This window comes from Ylistrum balloti, unplaced genomic scaffold, assembly GCF_031769215.1.
Source record: "Ylistrum balloti isolate Yb309-2 unplaced genomic scaffold, AGI_CSIRO_Ybal_v1 Utg370402, whole genome shotgun sequence".
Lineage (NCBI taxonomy): Eukaryota > Metazoa > Mollusca > Bivalvia > Pectinida > Pectinidae > Ylistrum > Ylistrum balloti.
Genome location: NW_026782275.1, coordinates 838,610 through 859,701, shown reverse-complemented (window position 1 = coordinate 859,701; position 21,092 = coordinate 838,610). Strand labels below are relative to the sequence as shown.

At 34.5% G+C, this 21,092-nt stretch overlaps 2 protein-coding genes across 2 annotated transcripts; both read left to right on the top strand.

Annotated features, from left to right (window-relative positions):
• Window positions 1–865: 865 nt before the first annotated feature.
• LOC132554430 (uncharacterized) lies at window positions 866–1,860 on the top strand. Its single transcript, XM_060218749.1, has 2 exons — window positions 866–916; window positions 1,294–1,860. The coding sequence occupies exons 1-2, from the start codon at window positions 866–868 to the stop codon at window positions 1,858–1,860; spliced, it is 618 nt and encodes a 205-aa protein (XP_060074732.1).
• Window positions 1,861–3,620: 1,760 nt separating this feature from the next.
• On the top strand, window positions 3,621–17,953 carry LOC132554434 (sulfhydryl oxidase 2-like). Its single transcript, XM_060218754.1, has 10 exons — window positions 3,621–3,876; window positions 5,192–5,292; window positions 7,671–7,816; window positions 8,771–8,861; window positions 12,007–12,143; window positions 12,520–12,666; window positions 14,059–14,188; window positions 15,329–15,445; window positions 16,860–16,998; window positions 17,220–17,953. Exons 1-10 carry the CDS (start codon window positions 3,621–3,623, stop codon window positions 17,951–17,953), a joined length of 1,998 nt encoding a protein of 665 aa, XP_060074737.1.
• Window positions 17,954–21,092: the final 3,139 nt, after the last annotated feature.

The window sequence follows — 21,092 nt, the reverse complement described above, 5'->3', positions numbered from 1 at the left end:
GAACGAAATTTACACATAATTTTCCTATCAATGGTATTAAGCTTGGTTAAGTATTTTTCTTGTTCGAACTTTGTCTTAAAAATGGAATATGTTTGTCCTCCAGAGGAGTTTAAAATGCCATCAAACCATTTCTGTATAAATTACGACTAGTTTTAAATGGGATTGCACCAATTTGCTGATAGTTATTGTCCTGTCATTACATTTTCTGATTACTTACCTTTTGGCCATCCATTATCACTGATATTGATAAAAAATGTTTATTTCTAAGATTCATGGATCCTCTCCCGAATAATTAGTTTTGAAAAATATGCTTGATAAAACGGTTCCCGATGGGTTGACGCATAGTTCGAGTAGTAACGTGCGCAACATAATGAAATACCCATACTTCCACTCGTTGTCAATATATTATGACGTCACAATTAGCTGACGTCATAGTCATTGTATCACGGTGATTTCTCCCACACAACGCTGTGGACTAACTGGTAAGCTGTGTTTCATTTCTTTCTGATAAAGGGCGATTTATGTAAATTACTGCAAAGTATCTCTTAAAGAGAGAGAGAGAGACAGACAGACAGACAGACAGACAGACAGACAGAGAGACAGAAAGCATGTTACTGACGAATCATGTTTTCTTGTGGAGGTTTTTAAGTTCTGCTAATTTCAGTGATAGCCCGAGTGGAATTCGGAACTACTGTTTACCTACAAAATAGACATCGAGGATTTTTTTTGAAAATCACGAAATTTGAACTCCACGAAAACGTGCAATTTTAGAGTATCGTCAGTTGGGGAAATAGTCATGCAATTAAATGAAATTCCTCTATTTCAGATTTTTGGTTGTACGATCTGGTTATATTGCATCCACGTCATGACTCAGCGACGCCACATTGTAGTAGATCCCTCTTCTATAGATCCAAAGGTATGTTGTCTTCACAATCATTATTGAATATTTTGCATGATATACCAAAAAGAAATGTTTGTGTTGTAAATTTGCTTGGTTTTGGTACCTAACATAGAATGGCATAACGCAATATGAAACGACAACAATAAGTACATTTGTATTTTGAAATGTGCTTCACAAAGACATTGTCATTGTTGACAGTACTGTTTCCTACAGGTTTTCGCAATAAGACAGAACTACGTAATTTTGAAGGGAATCTACTCATAAAAAGAACATGTTAAATGTTGTAACGTATTAGAGGGAATAATTAAGCATTTCGTACATTTGAGTAAAAGAGATACATAGATTAAACTGCCTTGTGATGTAAGAAATCATTAAATTATTCTTATTCGCAGGACCTTGCGGATGTGGCCAGTCTGGATGGTACAGAAGGGTGCCCAGCTCCACTGTTGGGAAGGTGTTTGTTGGGATGTTACTACTTTTTCAGACCTAGTAAACGACCCATTATTTACGAGATTGACCCAACATTATTCGTGGAACCCGTTTGGACTGGCACTCATTCGACTGACGTTAAATCAGACGACGAAGTGGTAATCGACACAGTAGTGGAATCTAGGCCACTGCGACTCATGTCTACGGTATTCTCCAGCAACCTGGCGCCATCTACCAGCTATCCAAAGGCTGCGGTCGAGCTATCCGGCCAGCTACGCGACGAATCGAACTCCCCAGCTGAATTAATTTCGAGGCAGATGTTAGGATCACGCAATCCGATTCATGACCATGTCAAAGGTTCCATACTAGCAAGACCAGAGAAAAGTGTGCAGGAATCCATGGAACTGTCCGACGTGTCGACAGTCGACGGCGACATAGGTTATCAACAACCAGTTGAAAAGACCCCGAATGTGTCCGTACATCGATATGAATGGTTCCGATCCACTCTCGGATGGACCAGTTCTGTATAATTAGAACTTTCACGACAATGGTGATAGCTACAACCAGAATGAAATGTTTAAATCGTCTCACGACTTTACCAATACTGTCCAATGTAATTTCTATTTATCGTACCCACAATGCAACGCGCTGTTTGAGAGCTTGATAAAGTACATGTACATTGCCAACAATCTTGTGCGCGCTTTGTGATTTTGTAAGAATGTGTTTGTCAAATAACTGACCACTAATGTGGTCATCTGGTCAAATGTGAACGGGTGATAATCATTTCTGTCATATGCACAAACCATGAGAGCTATGTCATAAAAACATATTGATGATTGCTGTCTTCTTATTCTTACTTTTGAATTAGTAACGGAGAAAATAAATTGTTTTGAAAAGAGGACAACTTAATGTAGTTTTTGTCAACTTCAAATCACATCATGCAACAGATACGTTCGTGACTGAAAATAACAAACTGTCACTGAAAGACTTGGTTATAAGAAGATTTAACTATGTTGTCGTGGTTGTATCGCATTTAGTACATTGTATATCATTACATTGAACTTACAAAAAAAATACGAATTTGTTGCTTGAAAATTCAGAGCATGATGTTGCAACAACCAAGCAAATGGATTACATGGAAGAATTGATTTTTGTTGACAGATATCTTAATGAGATATAAAAGTTACGAGTTCAGTGAGATTTGCTCTCTACTATGTATTTGTATTTGATAAATATATTGACACAGTAGTAGTCTCGGAGTTTTCTTTGTTTTAACCGGATCCATGGGTGTCTTTATCATACGACCCTGACCAAATAAGATGATTGCTGTAGTAATGTGTGAAATCATATAGGACATAGAGTCAGACGATGAGAAATTACCCCATGGAAGAGATGGTTATAGTTCGCACCTGTCCAGGTAAACCAAAGGGGTTCTCAGTTGGGGTTTTACTGGCGCGTCCTTCGAAATAACTGACTATATACACTCATATAATAAAATGTGATGTTTTTATTCAGATACTGTTGAACTAAATTGTAACACTCTGATGTTTATAATAATCATTAAACGTGATTATTTTTGTTTGTGATTTTGAACGTGGACATTTATGCTATCATGGATTCAAATTCGAAATTAGTCTGACATGTTATGTACCGCACTATTGCAAACTAGTAGATGAGTAACCTCTATGTAGACTACAGCATATAACCATGTCTGTCTGGGTCTCCGAGTAAAATAGTACCTACTAAGCCTTATTAGTAATATAATGAAATAACTCATCCATGACTGCCCCCCATTTTACCCTTGGGCTCACGTGCTTACGACTCGATAAACGCTAAGGTGACGTAAACTATTTATCTATTAACGGGTTTTGCGTCCACTTTTACGACCTCCCAGTCTTTCAGCGGACGAGAGGGACATAAACCATGGTATCCTTTGGAAATAGCTGTACACGTAAATAATATTATCACCATAGGTCTCAATTTAACACATAACTATGTATATTTGTATTCTTGTTAAACAAAATTGCCAACGATAGTACAGTTCAATACATTTCCATTTGTAAGGCGGAAACAAGTACATTGTTTAATTGTTTCCTGTACAAGTTATAAATCCGGAAAACATTCTCACCGGAAGTTTGTGTCAGAATTTATTATATATGCCAAGCTTATAAACGACACTGATGAGGTGAACGTGTTGACGTTTCACAAGCTTGCACCTGCTACACTTCATTCTCAAGTGTTCTCTATTCCCATGTATTGAACTGTACTATCGACATCAACAACATGTAGAATGTTGAACGAAAATATGTTTCTGCGAAATTTCCTTCTTTACTACTTTGCTTCTTTGTTGACATTTTCATCGCCGGCTGTAGTCAATGACGGTTTGTATTCACACTCGGATGATGTTGTGATTCTCTCGGATGAGAATTTCGCTGAAAATGTTTATTCTGTACAAAACGCATGGATCATTGAATTCTACAACAGCTGGTGTGGACATTGTAGAAGATTTGCCCCTGTTTGGAAGTCAGTGGCTACGGACGTAAAAGGTAATAAATTGAACATATTCCCGTTCGTTATCAGATATTATCGGTGAATGTATCGATTGTCCATAGGGAATCCATACTTCCACAATAAAAAAAACTTACATTTGTCATTGATTTCAAAACGGTAGGAATGAACTTGTGGTGAAGGTCTATATGACATTTTTTCCGTTTGATAGTTGACAGGTAGAGTGGACGAGCACAAATCTTTCAGGGTCAGTGACTTTTGGGACTCAGAAATTTGAGTCATGAACTCTTCATGTTTTTTTCCATGTGGGACTTGCTCAGATTTTGAAGACCCACAATATCTGTAATGGGACTCTCCAGAATTTTGGGAATGGTGTTGTGGTCTTGCCTGAAAAAATTCTGACATAAATTACTGAGTGTATATTTGAACTTCACTAATTAAATCTACATATGTATTTATCATGCATTCATTTGTTATGCATGGATTAGTGTGCATCTTTTCTTTCTTTGTTCAACACTATGGCTGGTATAGTGAGCTGCAAACTGCGTGATAATATAGCTGTATATTACCATTTTATAAACGATGCAATATAGAAAACAATATATAGTTTAAAAGTAGAAGCAAGAAATGGCTAATATTGGAAAGAAAAGATATATGTATTATAGTAGATGTTAAGTGAGTCTAGTTTAAGGGATGTCTTACTGTAATAAAAAAATTTATATGTAACAGGATGTCAGATAATAAGTCAGAGCCACAGGCAAGCCATGCTCAAAAATCCATCATTTAATGAATCTTTTATAAGTCCTGCATCACCTGTGATGCCAACACAGGATTTTTATCACCAATGATAATGAAGTGTTTTTATTTCCTGTAGCTAGTTCTAAACTTGATATGGGCAACATCATCAAATATATAATACAAAATGTAGGAAGAAATTATGGAAAATGGTTAGGGATTCTTACCAACCTTTCATTCTCACAGTAAGCACTTCTCCCTGACTACAGGGAAATTAGTAAAGACTAGTAAGATAATCTGTTCAGTTTACTTCTACATATTGTTTAAGAGTGATTTTGATTATGGTTGTTACCTTGGCTGCAGACAATATGGAGTTTTTGTTATCGCAAATATCTGATGTTGGCTTTCTTTGAAAGTCACAGGAATGACTTCCAACAGCTACTTATTTCAGTATTAACAGCTGATCTAAACTAACACTTCTTTATAGCTAAAAAGGACAAACCACTTAACCATCTCACATTAATATTTCATATTCTGTATTGGCATGATAGTCTGTTGAAAACGTTTTGTATGCATATTGATTACAAGGGACACAACCAGTATACCTTATACTTCCAGGATGGAGTGGTGTAATCAAAGTGGGCGCTATAGACTGTTCAACAACAGGGAACCTTGACATATGTAGGAACTACAAGATCAAAGGCTATCCCACTATGCGGGTAATTATAACATTATAACTACAAGCTAGAGTATAAGGTTACTTTTGGTAATAATCTCTAGTATACCCCACAGTATACTTGGATACCAATATATTTAGCTTAAGTTAAATCACTGTAAAACATTTTTGTTTTTGATTTTATCATTGTTGTATATATATATATATATATATATATCAAATGTATCACCCTGAGAACAATGATAGATGGTGTCTGCTGAAAAATACACACAATTATGTTGATTAATGATTACAAAATGATGATCTGTCGCTGTTGATTAATGGCCTGTATTTGTAAATTTTTGCATCATACATGATTACACTTGCACACAACACATCAGTAAAACAAGAATGATTTCCCACATGAATTGGTCAAGATTGAAACAATGTTACAATGTCAGCCACAAAGGGATTGATGGCCAAATGCACAAAAGAAAACCTCAGAATTTCACTGAGGAATCTTCCCATGGCAAATGGGTATTTATCAGGCAAGAAAGCACTCTGGATGGTGCATATATTCTGCTGGATTAACTGTCAGAACTGACCAAATACAACAAGGTCAAATCTTTGAATGTTGTTTACAAATTGTGTATGTCTGGAATGAGACTTTTGCAAAAAGTTGGCTATTAATGTAACTTTTCATAATTCTTAATGAAATTTTAGTTATCAAACAACATCTACTTATTAACAACCAATTTGGGTGCTGAAAAGCAGGCGTTTATATAGTGTCACTACATTATTCTGCACCACCTCATGTGTTTAGTGTGTAGTATTTTGTTGCCCTTTGGATAGTGGAGTGTGGTGTTATTTTTGGGATGTTTTGAGTTGTGTTTCCTATAAGGATGGTGGAAAATTGTGTTACGCTTGGCATGATTGGATGTGTGTTTCCTGTAGAGATGTGAAAAGTTGTGTTGCTCTTGTGATGGAAGAGAATTGTGTTTACCATTGGAATGGTGGAGGGTTTTGTTTACCCTTGTGATGGTGGAGTATCGTGTTTACTCTTGGGATGGTGGAGTGTTGTGTTTCCTGTAGGGAGAGTGGAGAATTGTGTTTACTCCTGGGATGGTGGAGTGTTGTGTTTACCCTTAGGATGGTGGAGTGCTGTGTTTACCCTTAGGATGGTGGCTGATTGTGTTTACTCCTGGGATGGTGGAGTGCTGTGTTTACCCTTGGGATGGTGGAGTGCTGTGTTTACCCTTGGGATGGTGGCTGATTGTGTTAACTCCTGGGATGGTGGAGTGCTGTGTTTACCCTTGGGATGGTGGCTGATTGTGTTAACTCCTGGGATGGTGGAGTGCTGTGTTTACCCTTGGGATGGTGGCTGATTGTGTTTACTCCTGGGATGGTGGAGTGCTGTGTTTACCCTTGGGATGGTGGCTGATTGTGTTTACTCCTGGGATGGTGGAGTGCTGTGTTTACCATTGGGATGGTGGAGTGTTGTGTTTACCCTTGGGATGGTGGAGTGTTGTGTTTTCTGTAGAGATGGTGGAGTGTTGTGTTTTCTGTAGAGATGGTGGAGTGCTGTGTTTACAATTGGGATGGTGGAGTGCTGTGTTTACCATTGGGATGGTGGAGTGCTGTGTTTACCATTGGGATGGTGGAGTGCTGTGTTTACCCTTGTGATGGTGGAGTGCTGTGTTTACCATTGGGATGGTGGAGTGCTGTGTTTACCATTGGGATGGTGGAGTGCTGTGTTTACCCTTGTGATGGTGGAGTGCTGTGTTTACCCTTGGGATGGTGGAGTGCTGTGTTTACCCTTGTGATGGTGGAGTGCTGTGTTTACCCTTGGGATGGTGGAGTGCTGTGTTTACCATTGGGATGGTGGAGTGCTGTGTTTACCCTTGGGATGGTGGAGTGCTGTGTTTACCATTGGGATGGTGGAGTGCTGTGTTTACCCTTGTGATGGTGGAGTGCTGTGTTTACCCTTGGGATGGTGGAGCGTTGTGTTTACCATTGGGATGGTGGAGTGCTGTGTTTACCATTGGGATGGTGGAGTGCTGTGTTTACCCTTGTGATGGTGGAGTGTTGTGTTTACCCTTGGGATGGTGGAGTGCTGTGTTTACCATTGGGATGCTGGAGTGCTGTGTTTACCCTTGGGATGGTGGAGTGCTGTGTTTACCATTGGGATGGTGGAGTGCTGTGTTTACCATTGGGATGGTGGAATGTTGTGTTTACCCTTGGGATGGTGGAGTGTTGTGTTTACCCTTGGGATGGTGGAGTGTTGTGTTTACCCTTGGAATAGTGGAGTGTTGTGATATTAAGTCTGTTTATCTTATTGATGCTTTTCCTCAGTGTAGATAAATGGATTCCAATAAGCATTTTTTCTTATATAAGCAAAAGGATCACTTAGTTAAACTAATAAATTTCATTCTTAATCTTAAGCTGTTGCCTCCATATGCCTCCAAGAACGAGTCTGGGGTGGAATTTCATAATCAAGATCCTAAAGCACTGATTGAAAAAATGGTGGATTTTGTCACTGAATTCAATGGGATGGCAACATCAATTTGGCCAAACCTTCAACCACTTGAGTAAGTATGATGTTTCTATTGTCAGTACCTATGAGTGATTTGAACCTGATACACAGGTACATTGTTATATAGTTGGTTTTTGAAAGAAAATGGCACATTTAACATACATGTTTGTTTGTGATTATGTCCCCCCCACCCCCCCACATTGTAATTAATTGAGTGTAGATGTGTTCGCAATCATCAGGATATTTTTCTTGACACACCACTTTCAGTGCCCATGTAAATCAGTACCAAAGACCAACTCATAGTACCAGTATATTTGCATACTTAAGTCATTTATTCAACTATCGAGAATCATATTGATTTTTATCAAATTCAACTTATCATAGGTAATTTAATAGTATTCAATCTAATTAATGTTTGCTAAAGGGAGATAACTCCAGCTAGCTTCAATTGGAATTCGATTAGTGCATTATTCGGCAAGTGAACCTTTTACAATGTCCCCCATGTGGTCAGGTCATCTACTTTAGTCAAAATGTATTCTGATTGGTTGTTGTATAGTTGCTACAATTTTTAACATAAAATTTAGTATTGTTATATGAGTACTTCTTGTATTGTTTTTATTCTTCTACCTCATTTTGTCTGACACATTTTTGGAAAGCTGGAAGTTAGAATAAAACAAAACCTTGTATGAGTGCAGGTTGCTTTGTGGAAATGTACTCTTTACTATCATGAAATATTGATGACCATGTCAAATCAAGAATTGTCTGAGATATTTTTTCCCTAATCCAAGATGGCTGCCACAGCCACTGAAAATTAAATGTTGTCCAATTTTGAAGAAAACTGGTCCACAGGCATGATCTAATCTAAGGAACACAGGGATGTAAACAATTGAACAAAAAAGGTGGCTGCCACAAGTGTTTAAACTTTGAAACATTAATATTGTCAAAGGCGTATGTCAAGGCTCTCCAAACTGCCCTTGCCTAGTGATAACAACTTTGATCCCTGTTACAGGTCACTGGAACACATTTGGGGGGAAGCTAAAGACCACCATAAACATGTTGCTCTGGTATTTGAGGAGGAGGATTCCTACACAGGAAGAGAGGTAAGACAACCTGTCTGCTACAGCAGAAATACTGTATTGTATTGTCACCTTGGCCAGTAGGTATGTATTTTGTGTTCATGATGTGTTATACAATGTATATGTATTGTGTTTATGATGATACAATGTATGTATATTGTGTTTATGATGATACAATGTATCTGTGTTGTGTGTATGATGATACAATGTATGTTTATTGTGTGTATGATGATACAATGTATGTGTATTGTGTGTATGATACAATGTATGTTTATTGTGTGTATGATGATACAATGTATGTGTATTGTGTGTATGATGATACAATGTATGTGTATTGTGTGTATGATGATACAATGTATGTATATTGTGTGTATGATACAATGTATGTGTATTGTGTGTATGATACAATGTATGTGTATTGTGTGTATGATGATACAATGTATGTATATTGTGTGTATGATGATACAATGTATGTATATTGTGTGTATGTTAATACAATGTATGTGTATTGTGTGTATGATGATACAATGTATGTATATTGTGTGTATGATGATACAATGTATGTGTATTGTGTGTATGATACAGTGTATGTATATTGTGTGTATGATGATACAATGTATGTATATTGTGTGTATGATAATACAATGTATGTATATTGTGTGTATGATGATACAATGTATGTGTATTGTGTGTACGATGTGTTATACAATGTATGTATATTGTATGTGTAATGATACAATGTATGTATATTGTGTGTACGATGTGTTATACAATGTATGTATATTGTGTGTATGATACAATGTATGTATATTGTATGTATAATGATACAATGTATGTATATTGTGTGTATGATACAATGTATGTGTATTGTGTGTATGATGATACAATGTATGTATATTGTGTGTATGATGATACAATGTATGTATATTGTGTGTATGATGTGTTATACAATGTATGTGTATTGTGTGTATGATGATACAATGTATGTATATTATGTGTATGATGATACAATGTATGTATATTATGTGTATGATGATACAATGTATGTATATTGTGTGTATGATGATACAATGTATGTGTATTGTGTGTATGATGATACAATGTATGTATATTGTGTGTATGATGATACAATGTATGTATATTATGTGTATGATGATACAATGTATGTATATTGTGTGTATGATGATACAATGTATGTATATTGTGTGTATGATGATACAATGTATGTATATTATGTGTATGATGATACAATGTATGTATATTGTGTGTATGATGATACAATGTATGTGTATTGTGTGTATGATACAATGTATGTGTATTGTGTGTATGATACAATGTATGTGTATTGTGTGTATGATACAATGTATGTGTATTGTGTGTATGATGATACAATGTATGTATATTGTGTGTATGATACAATGTATGTGTATTGTGTGTATGATACAATGTATGTGTATTGTGTGTATGATACAATGTATGTGTATTGTGTGTATGATGATACAATGTATGTATATTGTGTGTATGATGATACAATGTATGTATATTGTGTGTATGATGTGTTATACAATGTATGTGTATTGTGTGTATGATGATACAATGTATGTATATTATGTGTATGTATGTATAATGATATGTGTGTATGTATTGTGTGTATGATGATACAATGTATGTATATTATGTGTATGATGATACAATGTATGTATATTGTGTGTATGATGATACAATGTATGTATATTGTGTGTATGATACAATGTATGTGTATTGTGTGTATGATACAATGTATGTGTATTGTGTGTATGATACAATGTATGTGTATTGTGTGTATGATACAATGTATGTATATTGTGTGTATGATGGTTGTATGTGTATTGTGTGTATGTACAATGTATGTGTATTGTGTGTATGATACAATGTATGTGTATTGTGTGTATGATGATACAATGTATGTGTATTGTGTGTATGATACAATGTATGTGTATTGTGTGTATGATACAATGTATGTGTATTGTGTGTATGATACAATGTATGTGTATTGTGTGTATGATACAATGTTTGTGTATTGTGTGTATGATACAATGTATGTGTATTGTGTGTATGATACAATGTATGTGTATTGTGTGTATGATGATACAATGTATGTGTATTGTGTGTATGATACAATGTATGTGTATTGTGTGTATGATGATACAATGTATGTATATTGTGTGTATGATGTATGTGTATTGTGTGTATGATGATACAATGTATGTGTATTGTGTGTATGATACAATGTATGTGTATTGTGTGTATGATGATGTGTACAATGTATGTGTATTGTGTGTATGATACAATGTATGTATATTGTGTGTATGATGATACAATGTATGTATATTGTGTGTATGATAATACAATGTATGTATATTGTGTGTATGATACAATGTATGTATATTGTGTGTACGATGTGTTATACAATGTATGTATATTGTATGTGTAATGATACAATGTATGTATATTGTGTGTATGATACAATGTATGTATATTGTGTGTATGATACAATGTATGTATATTGTATGTATGATACAATGTATGTATATTGTGTGTATGATGATACAATGTATGTATATTGTGTGTATGATAATACATTGTATGTATATTGTGTGTATGATAATACATTGTATGTATATTGTGTGTATGATAATACAATGTGTGTATATTGTGTGTATGATAATACAATATATGTATATTGTGTGTATGATAATACAATGTATGTATATTGTGTGTATGATAATACAATGTGTGTATATTGTGTGTATGATAATACAATGTGTGTATATTGTGTGTATGATAATACAATGTATGTATATTGTGTGTATGATAATACAATGTGTGTATATTGTGTGTATGATAATACAATATATGTATATTGTGTGTATGATAATACAATGTATGTATATTGTGTGTATGATAATACAATGTGTGTATATTGTGTGTATGATAATACAATATATGTATATTGTGTGTATGATAATACAATGTATGTGTATTGTGTGTATGATAATACAATATATGTATATTGTGTGTATGATGATACAATATATGTATATTGTGTGTATGATTTTTACTTGTGTTTTGTATGAATTGTGTGTTTATTGATAGTTTGTTAAATGTATTTGTTATGTACTTTGTAAAGGTCATACTTGATATGAGTGGCTACAAAGATGTGCTGCTGAGAAGGGCCCTGAAGCCACTGATGGTCAAGTTTGGAATCAACTATTTCCCTTCTCTGTACCTTCTTGATGCCAATGGAATGTACAAACAACTGGCTGAGTGAGTATATAAATTTTAATTTGGTTTAGGTTGGTATGTCAAATATCAGGGTAATCAATCATTTTGTAGGTTTTTTCAGTTACGGCCATTTTAAAAAATTATATGTGTCCCAATACTAAGAGATATAGTGCATTCACACAGTGTGGACAAGTCCTACAGTGGAGAAGTACAAGGCTCAGATATCTGAGTCTTACAAATCACTGGGTACCAAGTAATTGGTTTCCTTAATTTACCGCAAAAGTAGAGAGGGGGCTTATTTGTAAGCTTCCAGCTGTATATTAGTGTTTATTGTTAGAGTCATTGTTAAATGTACATAAACATTTGTTAACAATTTGGATCAGTAGGTAAAGCTTTGTAATTTTTAACCCCATGACAGGAAGGGAACAACCAGGGATCAGTTTAGGGAGGCCTTGCTCAGTATCCGTGGTGGACAAGTCCCAGAAGAGGACATTGACAAGGAAGATCACTTGATTGAGGAATCACAAGACAAAGACGAGGAGGAAAAATTAAAAGTTACTACTAGGTACATAACACTGGCTTACAACTAAATGTTGGGCTGTTCAAATTGTCCGTTGTCCATGGTTTGTCTGTCTGCCTGTCCTTGAATAATTTGTATTACTATTTCTGTAGAAGAACTAGATAGATGATTTTAATATTTCTGATGTAGGTGACCCTTAGGTCTGTTACGAAAGTGCAGGTGCCCTATCTTAATCACCGTGTCTTTCCGACCATCTGTCTGTTTGGTTTGGCTAATCCAACCCAAACTTTATACAGTAGTTCCTTACTGAAAGTATTTGCTTAGGATTGCTTTACGTTTTTAAAGATCAAAGGCCAAGGTCACTGTTACTATAAATAGAAAAATCAGTTTCCCTGTGATAACTCAAATTTACTTTGGCCAATTAAGCTCAAACCTCATACAATGCTTCCAGATTGCTTTTCAGCTTTTTAGGTTAAAAATCAATGTCGCTGTTACTATAAATAGAAAAATCAGTTTATATCCTTTAATTCAAGTTTGTTTTTGGTAATCAAACTCAAACCTCATACAATGCTTCCTTACTTAATTGGCTTGCTTTGGATTGCTTTTCAGGTCCCAGGGTCAATGATCCAGAATACTGTTGCTCTAAATAGAAAACTGGTTTCTGTGACATAACTTGAGTTTCCTTGGGCCAAATAAACCCGAAATTTATACATTGCTTTCTTACTGAAAGTGCTTACTAGGGATTACTTTTCAGACCCAGAAGTCAAAGGTTGATGTTATTGTTGCTATAATGGAAAATCCATTTTGTCAAATAACTGTTTAAGCAAATCTAACGCAAACTTTATGCAATGCTTCTTAACCAAAAGTTCTTGTTTGAGATCAATTGCCATTCAGGTCGAAGGTCAAAGGTCACTTTAACTATGAATGACTTTCCATAGGGTTTTTTTTCTTGGTTGGGGGGGATTCCAGCCACATGGCGAGGTTCTTGTTCACCACTATTATATATCATAGAGTGTGTCACATACCAATCATGTTTTTCCTCTAAAGGTCAAGTTGTCAAACTTCATTTTTTTTCTTGATACCCCTATATTGAACTACATGAAGATGTGTACACATCTTTACTTTGTAACCGGTCATAGCAGAAGGATGAAACTTTGTGTGGTTGTTAACCACTATGACAGGATAGGTCAGAAACTTAGGGCTTCTCATTGTAATCTATATGATGAACTTCACAAGGTTGTGTTTGTCTATAACTATGCAGTCAGTTGAGTCTTGCCATAATGACAGGGCCTTTAGAGAAGGTATTAATATGCATTTCATCTAATTTGCTGTGGCAGCCATCTTGAAAATATTTTACATTATTTATGAAACAGACTCCTTACTGGTAATTGGTGTGTTTCGTATCACTTACTGTCAAACTTTGGTGTTGTGTTACAGAGTGGGTGTATACATGCAGGACCTGGAGTCGACCTTAACTTATCTTCTTAGACAGGAAGTGGCTATCCAACATGACATGAAAGAAGATAGTGTGAAAGCACTCAAGAAATTTCTTCATATTTTAGCAAAGGTAAAGTCACTTGAGACAAAGCAGTGAGCTGTAAGAATTACATTTTCCTGTCACCATGGGACAGAACATTATACATCCATATCATGCCAAAGAAATACTCATGATTTATTATAATGAAAAGAGTACACAGACAGGAAGTCAAAATATCAACAGTGCTAAGTGTTTAAATGATAGATTATGGCATATGAAATTTAATAGATTTTGGATAAAAACTGAAGAAGAAATCTCTTGACAAGATTGAAATACTGAAAAGAACAAAGGGCAATAACTTCACGAAATACAGTATAATCCAAATATGTTCATTTTGTGATTTTAAAGCACACCAAATTTCAAAGAAAACAGGAAGGAGATATCTGGACAAGATCAAAATGGTGAAAAAAAATGACAACAACAAAGGACAATAACCATTTCTATAATTATAAAATCATGTCATAGATAATGCCTACAAAGTTTGAATAGTTTCAAAATAGGTTGAATGGTTTCGAAATAGGTCGAAAACTGTTTGAGGAGATCTCCAGACAATATTTACATTGTTACTTTTCTGAATTAAGGGCAGTAACTCTTCCAAATACAGGAACTAACAAGATGAACATTACAAAAACGACAAGAGGCAATAACTCTTCAAAATACAATTGAATCAACTACCATTCAGGAAAACACAACTTCATGTAATGGCAATTAAAGTTTGAAAAAGTGTTTTTAAAACTATTAAAGGAGACATATAAAAATATATGATAGACAGACAACAACAACATACCATCAAATTTTTTTTTCGCATGCATATAGAAATTCTACTTGTTCAGAACAGCTGAGTAGATTTTAATGAGATTTGGTTCAGAGATTCCTAGGGTAATGGGAGGATGTTTTATCAGCAAGGAATATATGTCTCTTGTGGCAGAGGGATGAGATCTAATAGGTAGAAATAGGAGGAAATCTTGAAATCCTTTCCTTCCATTTAATTAAGATAATTGCAAAACACTGCAGCTGTTATACTACTCTGCTTTTATCTGTTTAGTCCTTTCATTTGTCCACTAGCAGTTGATGTGTGAACTTTAAAAATATACAGGTAGAAATCCATTATATTCAACATCTGTGTACCATTTCAGACTATTGAAACTGAAATATACCTCACTTTTTCAGTATTTCCCAGGGAGAGAACACGTGAAAGGTTATTTATGGCGTATCCACACATGGCTTGTAACTGTTGGTGAAGAGTTGTCAGGTCAGGACTGGCTCCAGCGAATCAACAGCTTCCAGGTCAGAAACCAATTTTCAAACCAAGTAGTGTGTGTTTGTTGGCTGTTTTGATAAATGATATTAATCTTTTGAATTACTTAATCTTAACTTTAGTGATACTAAATTGTAACAACATTGCCTGACCAAATTCCAAACATGTGTAGATATTTTCACTGATTACTACATTTTCACACTACTATGTTCTAACTTATAAAAGTTCTTACATTAGAGATAGTCCAGTCAATATAGAGTTTAACCTGGACATAATTGCAACAAATTTTTTTTTTTTTTTTTTTGTTATTGTTTTCCACAATGATTGGTTTGTATGCCGTAATAAAAAAAGTTTACCAAAATCATCATTCCAGCCTAATTGTGATCAAGACAATAAGTTTAATTCCTAACTGGACCAATTTTGGAGTGTACCATCTAACTCTGATCATACTGAATGTAGGACGAACTGGTAAAACAATATTGTAGGACCAGATGGGATGTAATACAGATTAACCAAAAAAAAACCCACTTCATTAGGAACTTTTGCCTGAAAAAAATATTGCTCTATGAATATTGGTAAAAACACTCAAATGTAAAAAGATTTTTTTTACAGAGTCAAAAAAAGTATCTTAATTAATATCAATACTACCTTTGAATATATCCATTGAAATATGTCATGTGTAATAATTTTTAAAAATAGGAGATTCTGCTTTCCTGTATTAATTACTAGCGCAGAAAGTTTGAAGTACAGTCCCTTTCAGGATTTATCTGTCTCTTATTGAAAATAGAAGTTCTTAACACACAACCTATTGAAGATTGAGGTGTGACATAGAATGATAACATTGCCCTCTTTATCAGACAAATGACCACCCTGTAGTGTATAAGAACTGATGTAGGGAGTGTATAAGATGGTACAGTATCAGTCAACATTTTGGCTATACCATAATCCTATGTACACCAAGGTCGCAGGAAGTGTGACGAGATTGTTGAAAGATTAAAGAAAAATGTACACGAGATAATGCTCCATAGTTGATTTGTTGACGTTTTATTTTACAATTGGTCATAGATGTGCATAAGTCTGTGTCCCCTTGTCACTGTTTATTAGCACCCCTCTGTGGCATATATAGAGGACTTCCATGACCTGCCACCTCGAAAGATTGCTTTCTGTATTGGCGATTGACATGTAGCAAATGTTCTGAAATATTGCATATAAATTGCTTATGTTGTCACAAAATAAGAATGAAACTTTTTTGTCTGAACAAATTTCCATTTTAGTTTTTTAAAAAAGTAAAATGATTGGATTGAAAAAATTGATTTGTTTATCAATGAATACGCCAATAATTAATGGCTTTCTTCACAGAAGTGCTTCGAGGGTTGTGTTCAAAGTTACTGGTTTGATCAAAAATAGTCCAATTCTTGTAGTTAAAATTATTTTTCTTAACAGACTCCAGAGACATACCTTTCAGAAAGGATCCGTTGGATTGGTTGTGCTGGTAGTCAGCTCCAGTTCCGCGGCTACCCTTGTGGCTTGTGGACACTGTTCCACACACTCACAGTAAATGCTCAGAGGACTGAGAGTAACGGTATGTATTTGATTCCTTTTTAAACAAAAATTCTGACAAAAAATTTCAGAGCAATTTTTTTCCTGTGTGGTTTTTCCCTAAAATATGTTGCAATGTGTTGAATGAAAATGGATGATTTTGTGAAAAATCATATTAAAAGTAAAAATAATAAAAAAAAAATATGTATGTCTTTGATGTATTATTGCTTTCTAGTTATGAATAAAAGATAAATCTTATTTCAGATGTGAATTTTAATCCCAGAAGTGTGCTTGACGCTATCGCAGGATATATAAAACATTTCTTTGGCTGTTCGGATTGTGCTCAACATTTTCTAAAAATGGCTGAAAGTATTGACAGTGAAGTGAAAAATTTAAATGACTCTGTGCTGTGGCTATGGCAGAAACACAACCTTGCGAATGACAGACTGAAAAATGACTTTTCTACAGACCCTCGTCATCCAAAGATACAGTTTCCTTCCCTGGAGATGTGTAAGCTTTGTCACAAAATGTCATCTTCTCAACAAAACATGGACTGGAATACTCCAGCTGTTTTAAATTTTTTAATTGATTTTTATTCTAAAAATAAAATCATTAGCATTGAAGATGATAGTGATGGATCAAAAACAGAAAATTTAGTGTCTGAAAGAAATATAAATAATCTCGATTGGTGGGAAAGACAGCAAAGAAAAAAGGATATTGAAAAAATATGGGATTTACGAGAGTCGAAAAAGAAAACAAAGAAGCAAAACTTAAGATCTGGTTTCCAAAGCAATAGAAAGAGAGTGAAAGTATATGAAAAGTATGATTTGAATGAATCACTGGTGAGTGAAAAGACTATAAAATCCTCTTTTGGATTTAGTCATATAGACCTTGGTATGTGTGTAGTGTTTTATATCATGTGTACAGTAATAGTCTTTATAATGTACTATCACTTTGCTGTCAAGAGATGTAGGTTTTCCATGAAACTGCCACGCTAAGTATGTAATTAAAAAGAATTCTGTTGTGAGGCTACATGTCTTCATATACTGTTATAAAAAAAATTTAGACTGTGACAATAAACCGTCCGCACAGAAAATGTTCTCTACAGAAATATAAAAGTGGTAATATTTCCATGTATTTTATCTAAATTCTGGTGCAGTAGCTTTCCACAATTAGGAATATTAAACCAAGTATCCTAGAAGATGTGCTCTACCTAAATTTTCAATTTGTTACTTTTAAATAAGAAGCACTATTACATTATAATTTTTTTAAATATATAGCTTTAAGGTATTGGTGATTCACAAATCTGGATTAATTTCTCCTTGTCAAACTGACCATGCCAGTTGTGGTACATCACAATAACTAGTCAAAGCACAGTACAGCTTCTTGTTTGCTTGTTTCAATTTTCACTATTTATCCTCAATAATATGAACATTTTCACAGAAATATTTTAGAACAATTGTTATTGACAAGCAAACAGTTAAACAAGAAATTCTGCAATAAATGTATTTTAACATTTACAAATAGGAGCTCTGAAGCATTGAAAAGGTTCACCTGGAATTAATACATGGACATATAACCAAAACTAATAAGATTTGAGGCTATGTTTCATCTACTATTTTCTTGGAGATGAGATAATCCGTGATTTAGCATCTCTTAGCATCAGATTGTCTTGAAAAAGGATTATGACTGAAATGGGTTGATGTGAATCATCTCAGGACCATGGCAGTTAAATATTTATTTTACTTTTAAAAATATGTATTCTTTTTTGGATGGAGTAGGGCACCATAGAGAGGAAAAATTGGATACTTCTTCAAAATATTTATTAAATAATTATATAAAGATAAAAGGTGATTGAATTTTGTCTGATTTGGAGCATCTGTGGGCTAGGGTAATGTATGGAATCATACCAAAGAGAGTTTCTCTCCTTGAAAGCATACTTAGGAGGGAAAACATGATAAAAACATTTTAAACTTCCCTAGTTTCAATTAGCAAATATTGATTAGTTAGTGCTATTGTTTACAACAGATTGGTTTTAAATCCGAGATTGCTTCCTGTCAAGGTTGTGGCCTTCGCCTGCTGTTTGGTATCAGTATAAGCTGATAAGCGAGACCATTCAGCAGGTTTTTTTTTTGTTTTTTTTTTGTGTACATACATTGTGACCATTCCAATATCTTTCATGCTTTGGTTCAGGTGAATCTATTTGTCAGCTTGACAAATAGACTGAGAATTATACCTCTCTTACACATCAAACACTTGCATGATTTTTTCTGATATGTAATCATATATGATTCCAAATATCAAAGTACTATTAGCCTGATTATGACCACAAAACAGAACCGTTAAAGAGTATATGTGAAAGAGATCTTGTCATTATGCTCTTAATATTTTGGAAATAAGTGCAAGATACATTCCAATACTCATTCAGAATTATTTTTCTTATGTAATATGCTTTAATTTCATGATGTTTTTATTCTTATCTTTGTGCAGTCCCAGACACTGTATATTTCTTTGTGCCATCGTTCACTTACCATTAACGTTCATGCTATACCATAATACATAGACTTGGCATCATGAGGCTTTCTGACCAAGATAGTATCATTTCATATGTACAGTGTACATACAGGTAGTATGTTGTTTATGCTGTACATATGTTATTTTTTATGTGCCATTATAAAGATAAGGAATGTGGAGGGTGGGGGTGGGGGTGGGGGCGGGGATGGGGTAGTAGATATTTGTCATTTCACAGTAAATAGGTACAGATCAAATTCTGATTTTTCATTGACTGTTTAACTTTATAAGACACTTTCTGGAGGTAGAAGTTAATCTTTACAAGATACTTTATAGAGATAGAAGTAAAGCTTTACAGACACTCTCTAGAGATAGAAGTAAAGCTTTACAGATACTCTCTAGAGATAGAAGTAAAGCTTTACAGATACTCTCTAGAGATAGAAGTAAAGCTTTACAGATACTCTCTAGAGATAGAAGTAAAGCTTTACAGATACTCTCTAGAGATAGAAGTAAAGCTTTACAGATACTCTCTAGAGATAGAAGTAAAGCTTTACAGATACTCTCTAGAGATAGAAGTAAACCTTACAGACACTCTCTAGAGATAGAAGTCAAGCTTTACAGATACTCTCAAGAGATAGAAGTTAATCTTAACAATCTTTACTAGAGACAGAAGTAAGTGACATAGCAGTGTGAGAGAGGATATGTATTTTACGCAAACCAAGATTTACGTTGACCAGTGAATTCTTGTGTGCTGAAATGTTTAACTCACATTTATTTTACTATACTTTTTATGATACTCTCAAGAGATAGAAGTTAATCTTAACAATCTTTACTAGAGACAGAAGTAAGTGACATAGCAGTGTGAGAGAGGATATGTATTTTACGCAAACCAAGATTTACGTTGACCAGTGAATTCTTGTGTGCTGAAATGTTTAACTCACATTTATTTTACTATGCTTTTTACATGTTGATGAGATATGTTAAATGTTGAGTTTGTAGTTCTTGTTAATTGGCTGGTATACAATACCGTAGCTTTGTGACTTGATTGTTATTAGTGATGTAACAATGTTTCATAATAAGATGTATTGTGTTTTATTGGTAAATAAGTATTTATTGTCACTAGTTCCCCATAAAATCAGGATTCCCATGTAAACTAGGCTAGGAGTCTGAATTATTTCAGATATAAGAGCCCACCTTTGTCAACAAGTCTTATACATTATTACCTACCTACACTGAAACTATGTCATCTGTACCCCTTTACAAACCAGACAGCCCTTTACTTGCTCTATACATACCCAAAAAACTGGAAAACAAGAGGCTTTGAAAATCAGCCTATCCAGAAAATAAGCATGTTTCTTATATAGATAAATCTGTATTTGCTTAATATTTAAGATACTAAGCAGCATCTTATTTTCTAGATTTTACCGTATGTGTTAAGAGAAGTTGATCATTTTTCATTGCCACCGCTAGGATTCGAACCTAGAACCTCTAATTTACCAGTATTATACTCAGCAGATTGAGCTAAAGAAAAGATCTGTTCTCAGAATATTGTGATTAGTGAGTATGGACTTACATACAAGTACCTCTTTAGTAAAGACAGAAAAATGTCACAAAGAATAACTGCTC